The sequence below is a fragment of the Centrocercus urophasianus genome, unplaced genomic scaffold, assembly GCF_019232065.1.
Source record: "Centrocercus urophasianus isolate 14NV4802_14NV808 unplaced genomic scaffold, USGS_Curo_1.0 seq_9, whole genome shotgun sequence".
Classification (NCBI taxonomy): domain Eukaryota; kingdom Metazoa; phylum Chordata; class Aves; order Galliformes; family Phasianidae; genus Centrocercus; species Centrocercus urophasianus.
Window position 1 is genome coordinate 40,991,639 of NW_024885532.1, and position 18,103 is coordinate 41,009,741.

Below are 18,103 nucleotides of genomic sequence, written 5' to 3' on the forward strand. Positions count from 1 at the left end.
CAAAGCATGAGGCTCTGCTTCACGGTATACAACAGCTTGAATCTGCCTCCCAGCACTTCTCAGCAAAGTCTCATCCCTACAGACACAGAAAAGAGGCCACAGCCAGCAGCTATTCAGTGACCTACAGAAGAGTGATCATTGCAGCAGCATCAGCTGCCATGTGCTCATTTACAAGTGCAGAGGAAGATGCTTTAGGCACATAACTAAGAAGAAAACACATCTTAAGAAAGCAATGCACCATCAACAGATCTCGAAGCCCATAAACAACTGAATAGCATTTCCTGACCACCATGAGGCAGCAGGATTTTCTTACCTGTTTTGGGATTGATTGCAAAGAAATTCTGGGGATTTCCACTTGTAATCCGGTATGCCAGTTTTTCATTAGTGCTGGAGTCAGGGTCCTGGGCTTGGATCTGAATGACAGATACATCCTTTGGCGAGTTTTCCATGACGGATGGGTAATAGATGGGTTCAGAGGTGAGCGGGGCATTGTCATTCACATCCTCCACCTCGATGTAGACTTCGATGGTAGCATAGAGTGGGACAACCCCGTGGTCAGTGGCATACACTGTCAGCCAGTAGGATTTGGTTGTCTCCCGGTCAAGGACATCTGCTGTGTAGATAACTCCTGTGGAAAAACAGCAAGCAGAGGATCTCAGGAATAGGATCAATGAAAAACCACATCTATTTTGATTTGGCTATTTGACAGAAATGCGTGCAGATTTTTTAATGCTTCAACCTCACAAAACTAATTATGTGCACATAAAGAATCTCAGCCATTGATTCCTGAAACCTGCTCAACATCTCAGCTCTTTGCACTGAGAAAGATGGTTCTTCGTAAGTGTCCTAATGCCATAACCAGTTCCATGCTGGGGCTGCAGCTGAGTAACAGAAGCAGTGCCTTCCCTTTCTGCTGGCGATGCAAGCTTGTACAAACCTTGATAGGGAAGGAGCTCACCACTGGCTATGAATTGCACAAAGAAATATGGAGGAAACCAGAGTTCTATGATCAGTGCTAGCAATGAAGGTGTCTTTTTTGCCTTATTTTATTTTTTTTAAGAATCAGACTGTTCTGCAATTTTCTATGAAGCCTTAGAGAGGCTTTAGGGACCCCATAATAGGCACAGATGACGCTTCAGAACCCCCAGCCTGCAGCAGCACTCAGCAGAGAGGCTCTGGGAGCTGCTTAGCAGTGCAGGGTGCAGGATGCTGGGAACCTTTCTTAATTCACTATCTGCAGTTCAGCTGTAATTCATCTGCATTATTCCTCAGCTCCTGTCCAACAACTTATGCATCAAATCTGGCTTTTGAGAAACTAGCAATTATTCCATTTATGACCCTGGACACAGCCATGACCTTTGGTTTAAAAGCCAACTGGAAAGTCTATTACGTTTCTTGAAGAGAAGCCATGAAAATGTCTGCCCTGTAATCATGAGCCATCAGGGGATGGAATGGATTTGATATTCCGATAAAGCTTTAAACGCCTAATGATCTAAACAGCCTTGGAGAAAACTTCCCTGGACAGCAGAACCCATCCTCTGGTCGAAGTTACTAGTGAACTTACTGCATCACTGGCAAGAGGGGCAGCAACAAGAGGCAGAGAAGGTAACTTTCATCCTCGGGGAGTACCACTCTCATCGTGAGACAGAAGATCCCTGAGCAGAAGGGATGCTGTCACTTCCTAGGAGTCAGGCTCCAGCTCCTGATGTCCCCACTCAAATCTGCTGGACAGGAGGCAGCACAGGGCCACTGAACAGTCTACTTGTGTTGGTCTTCTAGGACACACTTTTTTTTTTCCTTTTTTTTTTTTTTTTTTTTTTTCAAGTTTAGATTTTTTCTACTAAGCTTTTAACACTAGTTTGAATTGGCAGGTATTTTCCTACAGCTTTATCAGCTATACAGAGAGAAAGGAAGACGGAGCAGTGCCAGTTTGAGCCACATACGGGCTCAGGTCTTTTTCCAAAACATCAGGTCAGAGGTATATTATTCACCCAACGAAGGTGAACAACATAGCACTGTAGGATAAAGGCAGAGTATTCTAAATATTCCTGTCAGTAGCCGGCTGCGCTACATAATGACTTTCTGTAGAAACATGGGTGAAATATGTAGTGAAGTGTGATGAAAATGCCTACAAGTCCAGAAGAGAAATTACATCGCAGGGATGAGAAGAGCCTATAATAAACAGCATGTTGTGGAAATAAATAAATAAGTCCACGTGGGCAAAAAGTGCTGCTTCTTGAGATGTTGATTTATTCAGACGACATGAAGAATTATTTTAGATCTTTAAACACAAATTGAAATGAGTGGGGCTTTCCCCCAGTGAGAGCAAGGAAGGTTTTAGCAGATTAACCTCTGTTTATGAAGCTGAATTGCACCAAAATTGAGATGCTAATAAATCTATCTTCCGAGTTTTTCCTTCATTTTATGACTCCTGGCAACAATTCCTTTCCATTTGTGTATTTCAGACAGATAGGATCATGAAACAAGTGTTAGCAGCTGCCAGCGGGGCTGCTACACTGATTCTTCGTTTTACTTTTGATTTATTAAAAGGTCTCAGATACAGATTAATTTCTTTTGCTCAATATGTCTTGTCATTTCACCTGTCAACACACAGCAGCTTGATAAATAAAGAAGAAAGTCTTCTCTCCCTTTCAGGTTCTCTAGGTGGGGACCCTGTGTCACCACTGGGAGCACCTTTCCCTTCCACTCGAATGACCTGCACAAAGTTTGTCCATGCTGCCTTCCTGGCTATGGGGCTGTAGTTCACACCCACAGGAATGCACACAAGAGTATTTAATCCATATATATGGGTGACACCTTCCAAATAGACGTCAAATTTTATCTTCAGATGAGGGGTGAACTCTGAAGACTAATGGCAACAATAAATTATTATTACTGTTTCTTCATCAGTATGGCATGAAAGGAAAAATGCCAACAGTGCTGGTGTCTGAGCTGCAAAACACTGCCTGGGGGTCTCCATGGGTTGGCCTTGGGGTACCTCGGGTTAGCTGAGTGAAAGTGTAAGAAAAGATGAGAATATCTCTGGATAAGACCACAAAATGAGAGCTTATTGCTCGCTACAACTCCTTGAAAGGAGGTTGTGGTGAGATAGAGGTCGGCCAATACTCTCAGGTAACAGCAATCTGGTGAGAGGTAATGGCCTAAAGTTGTGCCAGAGGAGATTCAGGTTGGGTATTAGGAAAAATTTCTTCTCAGCAAGAGTGGTGAGGCACTGGCACAGGCTGCCCAGGGAGGTGTGCAGCCGCCGTCCCTGCAGGTGCTCAGGAACCATGCAGATGTGGCATCCAGGGATGCGGTGTGTGGGCATGGGGAGGTGGGCTGATAGCTGGACTGGATGACCTTAGTGGTCTTTTCTAACCTTAATGATTCTATGATTCTAGGATACTCTAAGTAAATTAAACAAACAAACAAACAAACAAACAAAAACAAAAAAACAAAAAAACCCCAAACCTCCCTATTTTAAAAGTTTTTGATATTAATAGATAATAAAAGAGTGGCTTTTTTTTTTTTGGTAAATTAGGGCAGAAAAGAAGACAAACTTTGGAAGTTTTTTTATGGACTGTTTTTGTGGTTCGCTCATCCCAGCTGCCTGTTAATTTGAAGAGAAACATGACTAAGGGAACGACACCCTAGCTAAACAGAGCAAGAAGTAAGAGGCATCAGCACAGATCCTGAACATTTCAAAGTGATTACAAAAGAAGTTCACAATTTTGCAGACGCATTCACGAACCAGGCAGAAAAACAGATGCTGCTGTCCACCGGGACGCCACATTACAGAGGCAATACTGCCATTCTACACGGGGCAGCTGAAATCCAAGCAAGCAGGCTCTATGCCAGCCCTTTACACCCCCCTCAGAGAGAACTGCCTCATTTTACAGCATCCCTGAAGGACTGAAGCCAGCACTTCCTCGGGCTCCTGGCACCCTCGGAAATAAACCAGCAATCAATCAGGCCAGCGGTGCCGTGGGTACCTCTCAGCCGCATTCCTCACAATCCATTTGTCCTACGCAATCTGCAAAGCACCACGTGCGTTATGAGCACTGCGAGTGAAAAATAACAACAGAGCGCTAATCCCTGATTAAAATCCTGGGCACATTTATATGTAAATGAGGTGCAACCCTCGGGCTCAGCAACGCGCCAGAGCAAAGGTTGTGTGGTTGTTTCTCTTAAATGTTTGTTTTCCCTCTTTTCTCAGGGAAACAATGCAATAATGTTTCCTGCATGGCTCTTGCAAGTGGCGTGCAGTGAGAGGCTGCACTGTGATGGGCGAGAGCAAAAATAAAAAAGGCAATGAGAAGCTAGTGGCTATTCAAGTGGCCCAAAATCAGCAAATCTAACTTCCTTTCTGCCTCTCCCATTCACTTGATGCCTATCTTTCAGCAGGCCATTTCAAATGACACAGGCTACACAAAATCCACCTGAAAGTTACACATTTACTACTGTCACAAGAAACACAAGAGGCTCTTAAAGTAATAGGGGATTAGAGAAAACCGTTCTTTCTTTCCTCACTTCTCTCTGCTCCCTGCTTATGTGCCTCACACATCTGGCATGCACTGTGTGCAGACTGCATGATGAATGGAGCTGCCACAGCCCTGCAAGGGAGTGCTCACAGGGCTGTCCATGCAGGTGTTTACATAGGTGCCCACTGCCATGGGTATCTGCTCTGTACATACATTCCTCCCGAGAGTCACATCATCCCTCAGGAATACTCTCAATAGTGCAAGCACTGAAAGGAGTTGAATTCTCTTTTTCTGAAGGCAAGATTAAAAGACAACTTGGTGATCTGTAATAAGTCAGGCAGAGAAAAGACAGAGGAGAGTAACGAGGTTCTTTAATCTAGCTGAAAAAAAAAAACAAATTAAGGTCTGATGGTTGGAAGCTGATGTCAGAAAAAGGAGAGTGCAAATTTGCACTGGGCACCTGGCAGCAGCACCTGCATGCTGGAGGTAGGCCAGAGACTCCCACCATTCGGCACCTTTGTGTGGGACAAGACACTATTGCCTACTTTCCTGCCCACGTCATTGACCTAGATGCAAAACATATTTTAGTGTATGATTTCGCTGACTTGACTCAAGTGCCTGTGTCACGGAAGTTGTCAGTGTAAGTAGTCATAATCTCACGGTTTCAGCAAATGATGGACAAGGAAAGCTTCTGAGCTCTTAAACAGGAAGATGGGAAGTATCAGCTACTCTTCTCAAAATGTTGCTATTCAGCATTCTAAGAAAATGCTGGGGACAGTGGCAATGACAATCATTCTGCTAATCAGGAAAGCTGAAAAAGTACTCTTCATTGGAGAGTGTAGTGATAAAACAAGGGCTAACAGCTTTAAAATACAAGAGGGCAAACGTAGGTTTGATATTAGGAAGAAATTCTTCACCCAGAAGGTGGTGAGGCCCTGGCACAGCTGCCCAGAGAGCTGTGATGCCCCATCTCTGGAGGTGCTCAAGGCCAGGCTGGATGGGCCCTGGGCATCCTGAGCTGGTGGGGCAACCAGCCCATGGCAGGGGTTGGAGCTGGGAGGCTATAAGGTTGCTTCCAACCCAAACCATTCAGTGAGTCTGTGACTAAGAGTGATGCTCAATTCAGCTACAAACTCATCATCACTATGTGCAAGACCACTTAAGCTTGTGCCATGTAAAGTGCATCCAAAAGTTATTTCCAGAGCTTCAAGCATGCATCTCCTTCCTTCAGCTTTAAAACAAAAAGGGCTCCATGCAAAACATCCACAAAGTTTATTTTATTCTGTCCACCAATTGAAATGATGAGAATGAGTTAGGAATGAATACTGATAAGGAAGTGTTCAAGTGTTCTGTTTCATCACTTGAATTCAAAGGAAGAAAGGCAAAATGGCTGATTTCGAAATACCACTAATTATTCACCACCTTCATCAAAGACTCTGCCAGTCTCCTGGCAGTAAAACAACACCTTGTTGGTCACCGAGCCGCCACCCAATGCTCCTCACTTGCATTTCCTTGCTGGCAAAGAAACAAGCAAAGAAATTGAGCTCTAAAAGAAAAAACTTAATAATGACATCTTTTTCAAGCTTTCCAAAGGGGGAGAAAGGGTTTACTGAGGTGCTTAGGCCTGCCCAAGATGTGCAGGAGTCTTGCAGCAGTCTCTGAATGCCAGGTTCCTCACACTGAGCAAATATGTCATTTCTGAAGGACGTAGAACAGAAAGCTAACGTTGGCAGGAGAAGTTGTGAAATTATGCAAGCCCTTTATTCATCAAACTAACAAACATAAAATCAACCCAAATAGCATGATTTGTAGGCAGAAATTACACTTCCAATTAAGAAAGAAAATTTATGATTTAAAGAAGGCTAACATTACGCCTAACGCATAATTCTTTTATTTAGGTACTTCAAAATAAAATGAGTCAAACATACATAAAAGTCAAGTGTACCTCTTTTAGCTGATACTTATTTTATTACTTCCAATGAGGATAAATTTAAAATATAGGCTGTAGGATTGAACAGCTTTAGCGTGACAAAGATGCACAATGGACCTGAGCACCAGTGCCAGGCAAACTGAGCATGCTGTGGGCACTGGAACTGGTGGGTACATGAACAAATCCTACATTATATTCACCTCCTTTGAAGCCATGAATTGCCAGGACCCGATATGAATATGGCCATCATATGGTGGCGTCACATCAGCCAAGAACCTGGCGCAGCATGGAGGCGGCCCATCGCCCATGCCAACCACTGCTCCCAGCGGGCAGCTCTGAAAGCCAGCCTCTTTACACTGGTGATTAAATGCTATTTCTGTGCCTTCGTTTAAGCCCCCCCGCTGTGCAGAGCATGTCCTCCTGGTTTTATTTTATTGCACACATTTTGCAAGCTTTAATGCACATTAAAACGCAAACCCAGCTACTACTGAAGCTAAAGGAAATATCCCTGTTGACTTGAACGGAGATTAGATCATGCCAAGGAACAACTCCAAAAGCAATATTAACTTTGTGAGGTTATACATATGTAGAACTTCCCAGTATTCTTTTTGTCCATCAAACAGTGCAAGACAGGTAACAGTCTTGTCCGGAACTTAATTGTCAATTTTCTCTTTTTTACTGATGCTTTTAATGTACAAATCTGCTGTTACCTCAACATGCAGTTTCTGCAGTGGATATTATATCAAAGTTCCCAGGGCAGTAAAAGAGAATTAATTAAAAATGCAATCCTCAGCAATGCTATTGAAATGCCATTGGATTAGTCGGTAAATACAGCTTTTAACAAGTTACTGTTCATTGTCATGAATATCAAAACCAGCCAGGATCGTGACACGGACATTAACACTGCTGTTAATAAGTGTAACATATTTGCACATTGTAGACAAACAGGTAGATATCGTGAAGGCTTACAAATTCTACTCTGCATGAGTGCCACGGTGCACAGAAGTGACACTCAAGTTGAGATCTGGCCAGTGCTCACTCAAACAAGAATGACAAGGAGAGGAATCATATCCGTGGCTTTGCATACCTTTTGTACCACTACCAGCTCTGGGTTTCCCATGGGGCTGAGGGGAGCTCCCCAGGTCTCACAAGGCAACTTGAAGGCAGCAGTGCTGCCTGGCTCTGGAATAAAGGCATGTCATAGTGTGGGTGCCTAACCTCCACCCTGCTTAGATTTTGAAGAAAGATTCTTCCTTCTTTACTTTCAGCCCCACGCGACACATTTTCTTTGCTTGCTGTGTTTGAGGAGGGAGAGGGAAAAAGAATGCTTACAGCTTCAGATCAAAGTGAGCTATCACTTAAATACGACATCTTCAAGGTCACTTATACATCAATTTCAGAGCAATTTTCCAAACATATCATCAAGACACTGAACCAGGTGCTTAGTCAAATAAATTCTCTATCTTCTTCCATTTATGAATTAAATGTGCCAACATTTTAACCTGACTGGGCTTCATTGTAGTTTCTGCATCTTCCTTCACAGCGCTCTAATTATTTAAATAAATATTCCTATTCTTTTTGCTTTGATGCTTTTCTGCTTGGGAAAAACAACAACAAGAAGAAAAACAAAAATAAACTTATATGGATAAATGAAAAATATACAGTGGGCTCCCCTGGAAGAACCAAATTGTCTTCAAATGCACAAATACTATAAAAATCCTTCTCATTTATGAATAACCTCTGTCAAAGCCTAACACAGTCCCATCACAGCTGAACAGTGCAATAAAACCTTTCAGTTAAACCACACTGAGAGGAGCTGGGAAGCTCCAGTGATGGCTGAATGCTGCCATGTACTGCTTCCAACCCCACATGGTGCAGAGAGATGGGACCATAGGCTCTCAGGATCACAGAATGGCTTGAATTGGAAGGGTCCATAAAGCCCACCCCATTCCAAGCCCCTGCCATGGGCTGGTTGCCCCCCACCAGCTCAGGCTACCCAGGGCCCATCCAGTCTGGCCTTGAGCACCTCCAGGGATGGGGCACCACAGCTCTCTGGGCAGCTGTGCCAGGGCCTCACCGCCCTCATCATGAATTTCTTTCTAACATCTAACCTGAATCTACCATCTTTTGGTTTGAAGCCATTACCTTTTGTCCTGTCACTGTTAGTGTAAAAATTGTGTGGTGTGTACTGGAAGATCGCAGTGAGGTTTCCCTGAGGCCCTCTCATCTCCAAGCTGAACAAGCCCAACTCGCTCCTCTTTTCTTCACAGGAGAGGTGCTCCGGCCCTCTGATAATCTTCATGGCCCTCCTCTGGACCCACTCCAACAGCTCTGCAACCTTCTCGTGCTGGGGGGCCCCAGGGCCTGGACTCAGAATAGACCAAGTGTTAAGTGGCCATGACAAAGCAGGATGTCCTCAAGGCCGGTGGCTTCAGCCATCTCCTTCAACCTGTATGACTGAGGCCTTCTGAATTTTTGTCTGCTCATGAACTGCAAACTGTGAATTCCCTTCAATACTGCAGCACCTCTGTAAGTATTTCTCTCCCTGTATCTGTTTGTCTCTACAGCAAACTGAGTTCTGCTTTGCCTTCTGAGCTGCTCAGGTTATATGGCTCACCTCTGCAGTCCTTGTGACCAAAGGCAACCCGCAGATGGCATCAGCACAATTTCTCATTGTTAGACCAACAATGGAAGTTGTTAAGCCTCACTAATAAACCTCTTGTGCAGAGGCACTTTTTCACAAAGGGCCTAGCTAATGCCCACGGTAACCTAGATGTTCTGTACATCCTCTTTAGTAGATTAATAAAGAGATCACAGTCCAACCTGTGTGTTCTCCGCCGTAGGGACTGGGAAACTCTTTTAAAAAGGATTTGGTCCTGGTTATTTTAGAAATGAGATCAGAAGTGGAACAAAGCCAAAGAAGAAAGAGGAGACACAGAAAAAAAGGCACAGGATGCTAAAAAGGATGTGGACACAAGTCCTGGCCTGAGCAACAGCAGGAAGGGACTTCTGTGCAGGTTCTTCTTACTGGCACAGAGCTGCTTATCTTTTGCATGGCCTAAGGGATGAGGGATTGCTCTGGGAGCCCTTCTGCTACATCCGTGCTGAGCCGCTCCAATCATTGAGCACCAATGGGGAGAGACAGAAGGGCTGAGCTCTGCTGCTAGAAGAGGCTGCCCAGGGGCCTCCACCTCCCCAGGCCCACAAGAAGGCATGATGACTTGGCTTAACATAATGGGCATCACTGCTCTGATGGATCTCAATAGCGAAAGGTCAGCCAGGGATGGTTGGCCAGAGCAAATAAGGGCCAACCGGGAATATTGCTGAGTTACTTGAGTCTTTTATTACACTGAAAACAGAATCTTGTTGGTTTTCCTCCTTTGCCACTGCTTCTTTCAGCAGCCTGTCAGACCACAGCAAATGGGTAACCCTGTGAAAAGAGTAATAACATCAACCCTGAAATATGCCTGTAAGTGTTCCTCTGTCCAAAAATAAACCCAGAGGAGTAGTCAAAAAGAAGAGAAACAGTACCTCTGAATAGGGTTTAATAGTCACGCCGTGCTTGAACACAGACACTGCAGGGAAGAGACAAGAATCAAGCACAACATAAGCACCAAAGCACAGTTTAACCACTGCATGGCACAGCAGCATCCCCTCTATTTGGAGATAGCGTACATGACTCTGGAGTCTGCTTCGCAGAGAGCATCAAAAATTGGAGAAGATGTAAAAAAGGAAGAACTCCACAAACAGTATGAAGAGCAGAGAGAATGATTTACAGTAAGAGAGTTTAAGACTTCGATCTGCTAAGCTTATTAAAAAGAAGATGGAGAGGAAATTTGATTATAAAATCCATGTAAAGTTCATGGGGAAATATTATGGGAAACTAAAGGGCTCTTTAATCTAACAAAATAAGGCGGAGCAGCATCTCATGACTGGAAACTGAAGCCAGAAAAAATAAAATTAGCAATCAGCTTGATATCCTTCTCTATTATTTATTTTTCTAAAGTGAGTGATTAATTTCTGCAATAATTCTTCCCATTTCTAGGTATCTGCAAATGAGATCTACAGTCTGCTGAAGGAGAAAAGCTTCATGGCAAATATACATTATGTACTAAATAAAGAGGTATAAAGGCAAAATATGGAAGGCTCAGATTTAAGGCAGATGAAAACAGGCAACCTGGTCCATTCTGGCCTTCAGCACTTGCAATCTGCAAACATTGTACCCACCGAAGGAGCCCTGAGAGGGGAGGTTCCTTCTATAGTGATGGGTAACTCCCAAATTGCCCAACATGATTGGACTCTAAAACAGCGCTAAAAGCAGCGAGGTGAAAAAAACAGCTCTTTCCCCACTTTGAAATCCCTGTCATCAAAATAGTTATGGCTGTAGAAAAATATTGTGTCCACTGGAAGGAAATTTGGGATTCCAACAGCCCAGTGACACCCAGATGGGAATGCACTGAGCATGAGAATGAGCCCAGCTGCATAAGACATCACTTCTCTTTTTCATAGAGTCATAGAGTATTCTGAGTTGGAAGGAACCCACAAGGACCATCAAGACCAACTCCTGGCTGCCCAGAGGACCGTCACCTCACCCACAGCCACATTTATGGTTGCAAAAAGTGAAATAACAAGAACTGATTTCCTTGCTGGATTTTTTCCAGAACACTTCAACAAATCTTGCAGTAACTTTGTAGGAAAACACTGCATGTGATCATTAAGATAGTCAGAACTTTAATTTTCTACTTTGTGTAAAGCATGGAGGAAATGGAGCTGGGGTTATAACATCAAACCTTGCACAGACTCCAAACAAGCAGACGGTAATGGTGTTTCCGTTTCACTCTCCATACTGTGTGCGATAACAAACCCAAGGGTTAAAGAGTATATGGGAATATGTCACAGTGCATTAGTGCAAAGTGCGATTCTTTTAATCTTCAGGTACCTTTAGTCTGAAATTTATCGTCTTCAAAAATATTCTACAGGTAGGCTACCCTTCTTCAGACAAGAAGACGGAAGGAAGCTGAGATACACAAGGGACTGTGGCAAATCAAAGCAGCACAATAAAAAGCCTTAAAGCAGACAGCCCTACGGTGGTCCTTGGCAAAGGTGCCAGTTACTCAGTGAGTGCTTCCTTTTGGCTCTGAACACAGAGAATCAAATAAATGGGCTGTGGCTGCATCTTTTCGAAGTATCGTCTTTCACGTCAGACCGAAAAGTCAGATCTTATTCCATCAGCATCCCCAGAAGTCATAATGTTTTCTGCCAGCTCTCTATGCCCGTTCATCCAGGAGATGACGTGGCTCTGCCCAGGAAGCCAGGAAGCAAAGCAGGCAGCCTGGCATCCACGAGTACCAAGACACTGGCATCTGCCCAGATGCCCACTTCCTATCCGGGGCAAGATGGGCAACATCTGGGGCAACAGAAATAGGTTCTACATTCCCCAGTTGACGTATACACACAGGCACATAAACTACAGGAGCTCAGTTTTAAAGTGCTTTATGACTGGGCTCCCTAAATTAGTGCGGAAAGTCAACATCCTGATAAAGCTAATAATGAAATGTTGCAGCACTGATACACACTGTGTGATCCCCTGAGGGAAACCACAAGCATGAACTACGATGAAATAAGGCAGAAAACAAAGCCTTTATGTGGACACAGGCCTTATGTGCTCTTTATGCACTGCAGGGACTTCTGACACCTGTTCACCTTGGTGAAACACTATCTATCTACAGACATATGATATGTGTAAAAGCACATACGCGTTCCCTTGAACATGCAATAGGAAGTAAATGTAAAGTACAGTAAGTACTTTATAATACGGGTAAAGTAAAAATGATTTATTTTCATTTCTGGAAATGGCCAGATCACAAAAATATAGCACTCTTCTCCGTATGGCTTGCCTTACAAATCCATCTTCAGATGCAGTTTACAGCATTCACGAGCACTTGCACGTGTGAATATTTTTGCTTTAAAAGTACCTTTGCATTTTACGCTGCAAGTTCTTTAACACTTGATACTACCAATGAGGGCTTTGCCTAGGGCTAGTCTATAGTCTTCACTTAAGACAGCAAAAATCTATGTATCTATTTATGCACAATTTTGAAATTGATATTATTTTTTTCCTGTTTGAAATGCATCGATTTGAGTAAATCATGACATGGGATTGAATTATTTATTTATAATGCAACTTTGCTAACTGTGGAAGCAATAAGACCAGCCAAACAAAAACCAGGAAATTATCCCAGATCCAAGAGCAGGAGCAAGCATGCCTCCCTCTAATTGAGTTTCTTCCACTCTTATCTTCATAGATCCTTGAGATTGGTTTCCAATTTTCATTTCCATTTCTTCCATTAAACGCCCCTAACCTACGACCTCCATTTACTGGCACCCATTTATCTTCAGTTCTTAATTGAGATGTAGCTTGTCCACTTGTCCAGCACTGAGCGCTCAAACTCTGACAGCATTCTTGATAAACACTGGCTCCTTCAGCAATGCCTACTTGGGAAAGTACAGTGCAAAACTCTACTTTTGAATGAGTAAGTCTACACCTCTAAAATGGAATTCCCCTAAAAAAACACATGGCAGTGAAGGCCAAAATCCCAGCAACAAATAGTAATCTCCTTGGTTTGATTTGCTTTTAAAACACGAGATGGAATTAGCTTTGTTTTGACCCTGGTAGGATGAGGCGTGACAGGGCCAACAAGAAGACAACAGATATGGCGAGCTCTCAGCAGTCCTTTGGAAGGACAGCAGTGTTGAAAAAGCAGTTAGACCCTACACTACATCTCTGAGAGAACTCTTGACAAGCATCAGTGACCTCCCAGCAGCCAGGTGCTGTTGCACCGACGTCACCAGGGGTAAGCCCTGCGTCACGGGGGAGAAATACAACAGGAGAAGGAAGCCCCAGCTGCTAAGCAAGTTATTTAATCCTGTGGAGCGCTTCTGATCTAAAGCAAGAAAGAAGTGAGCAGCATTATCTTAGCCACTTGGAACAGTACAGCAAAATTAATACAGCACCCCAGGCTGCTATTAAATTGTAGAATTTAAGAAAACATACTGTGGTCAGGCATTCAACCTCTCAAAATAAATAAATGAATCACTCTCTGCTTATTCTAAAAGGCTTCGTGTTTGCACCAGTGATACCAAGGAAAACACGACTTTGCTGTAGACCTGAAGGCAAACATCCAAGTAGAACATTTTTCATTCAAAACCATTGTACCACGGGGCCTGGGCTGGAAAACACTATGGCCAAAATGTCTGAATGCAGTGCTCTCCCACTTCATACTGCAGAGGTGTGACTGCAAATGGGGCTGACGTACCCCCGACAGCTTCAAATTAAGGTTAAGGCTTGGCACTGGCAGGCTGATAGTGGCAGCCCTAAGGCTCTGAGAAGGCCCCACAAATTGCACCCTGCACACTGCATCTGAAGATCAACCATCGGAGTGATTCTGCTGCATCCCCAGACACAGACAGGGGTTCACCCAGAGAGGAAAATGGCGGCAAGGTAAGTTGGAGCACTTCGAGTGAAGTCCAGGAACAAGGAACATAGGCTGTGCTATCTCAGTTTCTGAAAGAAGGTGGCAGGTAAACCTGCTCTTCTCCCTGTTTTGCAGCAGTCTCCAAAGACAGAGCTAGGGAGCATTTAGCTTTATATGGGTGCCATTTACAGAGATGGTGACAGATAGTCAGGTATCAGTGTGGCTCCCAGCAGAGAAGAATATTAAACTTTACATTACAGACATTTATAAACAACACCATGCTCAAATTACTTTTGCTGTTTTTCTGTGTCTGGTTGTCCCTAGGAGTCCCATGTGAAGATCACATCACCTATTGCCTGCATGCCCAAATCAACTCCAAAAGGATTCAGTCTGGATTGCTGTTGGTATTGGAACAAGGTGGTTGGGACCTCTCGCATCTGTCATTGTGACTAGGAATGGCAGCATGGACTTTGCCTTAATCCAAGTTTGCAATTCCAAGGAGAACTGGTCCCATAGAAAATCACTGCTTGGAGAACCTCATGTATGACAAGGAAGGGTAAAGTCCGACTGATAATGCCAGAATGGGACCCATCAATGAGCTTTATGGATACATTTTAATCACAAAACTCCCAATCCTATACACAGCCAGAAAAAGACATTGGGAAAGTCCAGTGGCAAATACTCCCTCTGGTTAGTAGTTTTTGAGCAAAGCATTAGGCCATGCAAAGCACGATTGGATGGGACGGTCCTTGTGAGGCACAAGAAAAAGGAATGCAAAGGCTGAGAGTGATGAGAGATCGTCACCACAGAGAGCATCACCCTGAGAACAGAATGACATGGGAGGTGGAAATGGCACTGCAAGGACATTGGCATTCCTGACACATTCCCGGCAGAGCCCTTTGTAACTTGCTTGCCACCAAACAAACATCTGGTGCCACCTAATTAAAGCACCAGTTCCAGGAGGTGGCATCCAGCATCATGAATCAAATGAATCAAATGAAACATCTGCTAATTCTTACAACAGTGAGACAAAACAAGCCAAAAAATAGCAGAACAAACACACACACAGACTTTGCTAACTTTGGCACTCACATCCCTACTCTACATAAGAAGCACACAAAATTCCCACGTTATAAACCAGTGCACAGTCAGTTTAACTGATCAACTGTGCATATTTGCAGCAGTTCAGTGGTTCAGTGGGCAAAAATAGATCCAGTTTTACAAAGGTGGGGAGTGGCTCAGCACACAGCACTGCAGCATGGAGGGGAGCCTCCCTCAAGCTGATGGCACACGCTATTAATGTGGTGATTGAAGGACTAGAGAATGCAGGAATCTCAATCTGTGCACAGCCTCTAATAGAAAAATGCATGGTGTGTGTGTTTTCCCCAGTGACAAACAGATTGTTTATTTTTTTCTGCTATAAATAATTGTTGTTGTTGGGTTTTAATAGGTAATCAGGCGTTTACATCGTTTCCAGCAGAGAAGCAATATTAAACTATCATGTTACAGCCATTCATAAACGGAATACATTGCTGGAATTACTTTTTAGTGTTATTATTATCCAACAATCTCTACAATATGTGTTGTTACTGCAGAAGTAGAGTGATTAGATTCTGAACGTCGCTGGAAATCTGTAAGTAACACCATGGTGGTGAGCCATCAAGCATTCAAGGAGAACTTCCTGTCATCATCTGTACAAATATTACACCAGCAACATTTCACTTACTTGGCTTAAACCTGCAAATGAGCCTACAGCACAGGTGGGCAATGGCACTTCTTTAAGTGCCTTATTTGAACACATAATCTCATTAGCACTTTATTAATTCTTATGTTCTTTCTCCCTTCTGCTCTTACACACACTTCTGGCCTATCTTGCTCTGAAGTGGCTTTTCTCTTGCTCCACTGTAAGACCTTGGAAGCAGAGGCTATGCTTAACCTGAATGAACCCTCTGGAATGTAACATCCCCGACTTGCTCTGGTACTGATTTTTAAGCAGTATTTTATATAAAAAATAAAATCAGAAAACAAGCAAAAGGACAAAAGATATCCTACAGCTACTGTACAGATGACTAGGTCAATCTGTCAGGAGGGGCGAAGGCACTTTGGAAGTCATCCAAAGAGATCTACTCAGGCTCACACAGTGGGCCCAAGAGAACCCTATGAAGTTCAACAAAACCAAGTCTGCACCTGCATAGTAGCAACCCCCACTATCAGTAAAAGCTGGGGTATGCACGGATTGAGCACAGCCCTGCTGAAAAAGAACTGGGGGTACTGGTGGATGAGAAGCTGGACATGAGCCAGCAATGTGCCCTTGCAGCCCAGAGAGCCAACCGTATCCTGGGGCACAGTCAAAAGAACGTGGCCGTGCATGTCCCTGTATAATACACGGGAGTTGGACTAGATGACCTTTAAAGTTCTTTCCAACTCAAAGGATTCTATCATTCTAAAAGAGTGGAGATTTACACTGGATAGAAGGAAAAAAAGAACAGGAGTCTTGTAGCACTGACAGGTTGCTCAGAGGTGGTGGATGCCCCATCCCTGGAGACACTCCAGGTCAGGCTGGATGGGGCTCTGAGCACCTGATGGAGGTGGATTTGGACCAGATGCCCTTTTATGGGTCACTTCCAACTCAATTCTGTGATTCTGTAATTAATTGATTCGATGTGTTGCAGAAAGAAAACCTAACAGTAACCTTTAATGACCTTTCCATGCTAAGTCAAAAATAACAATTTCAGGAAGGGATAATACGCAAGCTGATTGCAGCAACTTGCAAATGAACTACTGGGGAGTATATGGGAATAGATAGTAATTTCCTTTGCAACAGGAGTGGAAGTTTCCTTATTAAAAGGTATTATTTCTGAGCAGTCAGCACGGAAGGAGAAGCTGGTGCAATAAAACATTAAATTTCTAAGTGATCAGGAACAGAAAGAGAGCAGGAAAGTAAAGGAGGCTGCAGCCTGGCTAAATATAAGATGGGGGGATATGGAGAAGGTGCAGCTGCCAAGGCAGTCACTGAACAACACACTTCAGAGATAAGAGGCACCAGCCATTCTGCGAAGCAATCATGGCTGCCAAGAGCTACAGAGAAAAGACTGAATTGAAAGGATAGAGGGGTCAGCTGCAGTGAATACAAAAACAAGTGAAGGCCAAGGACAGGCATGATGCTTTGGGATTTGGCCAGGAGGTGATAATTTGTGGGTTTAGTTAACTGCCATCTCAGTGGAGTATAGAAGAGAGAATCTCAATGAGAAAAGAGAGTTGGCAGTGGGAAAACGAAGGCAGCCAGCATAAAGAGCAGGAAAAAGGAGCTTGGGTAGGAGAGAAAAGGAGAAGGGCTGCCTGGCAGCAGCAGATATGTTTGGAGAACTGTGTGTTTTTCCCAGTCTACGGAAACAATGGCGGATCTGAAAGTTGAAGTGATGCCAAAGGAAGAAAACAGAGTTAAGTGAGGTGACAAGAAAGCGAAGACTGAAGAAGGTGATGGGGGATCCAAGGAGCAGCTCAAGAGAGTAAGTCAAGAGTGGCAAGACTGAGATTTATCTATCATGGACAAAGGAGAATTCCCATCCCAAATCACTACTAGCTGGTACTCCTCAGCCAGGCTAAAGAGCCATGTCTTCCCACTGCACCCTCCTTAATCAGCACCCATAGCCCCACAAAGACTACTTGCTTGCATTTCCAGTAGGACAATCACAATAACCTCTAAGCAAATGTTCCATGAAATCATAACTTCTCTGACATCAACACTAAATCTCTTACGTCCTCTGAAGGAATCTGGATCTCACTCTCTGGTTTTAAAGGTTTCTTGTAAGAGAAGCCATAAACAACAGAACTGTTTCATAGCATATGCTGGACATGGTTTCTTGTATGTTTCAGCCAGACAACTTTTCTTACTTGATATATGTATTACTAACTTCAGGATATAATTACTTATACTGTTTACAGAACACAAAAAAATGTCCTAAGAGTGCACAGGGGAAAAAAGAATGCTCTGAATAGACAAGGACAACAGCATCGCAATCACAGTGACAACAAAGCTGCACTTATTGACCCCAGCAACAAAGGAAGAGTTGGAGGAAAAATCTGTTTAATACTTCATATCCTGAGCTAATTAAAGATCTCATTCCCTGAACAGCCAGATAGCAAACATAAGCAGTGCCTCCAGAAGAATTCCTATTTTGATGGTTACTGTAATGAGCACACTCCCAAAGGAAAGA

The 18,103-nt window shown here is 43.6% G+C and overlaps 1 protein-coding gene across 1 annotated transcript in view; it reads right to left on the reverse strand.

Moving 5' to 3' along the window:
- Positions 1-18,103, reverse strand: part of FAT3 (FAT atypical cadherin 3) — a 361,667-nt gene that overhangs the window by 245,611 nt on the left and 97,953 nt on the right. The window contains 1 exon segment of the mRNA XM_042839287.1: positions 314-628. Coding sequence (XP_042695221.1) covers positions 314-628 — 315 coding nt within the window.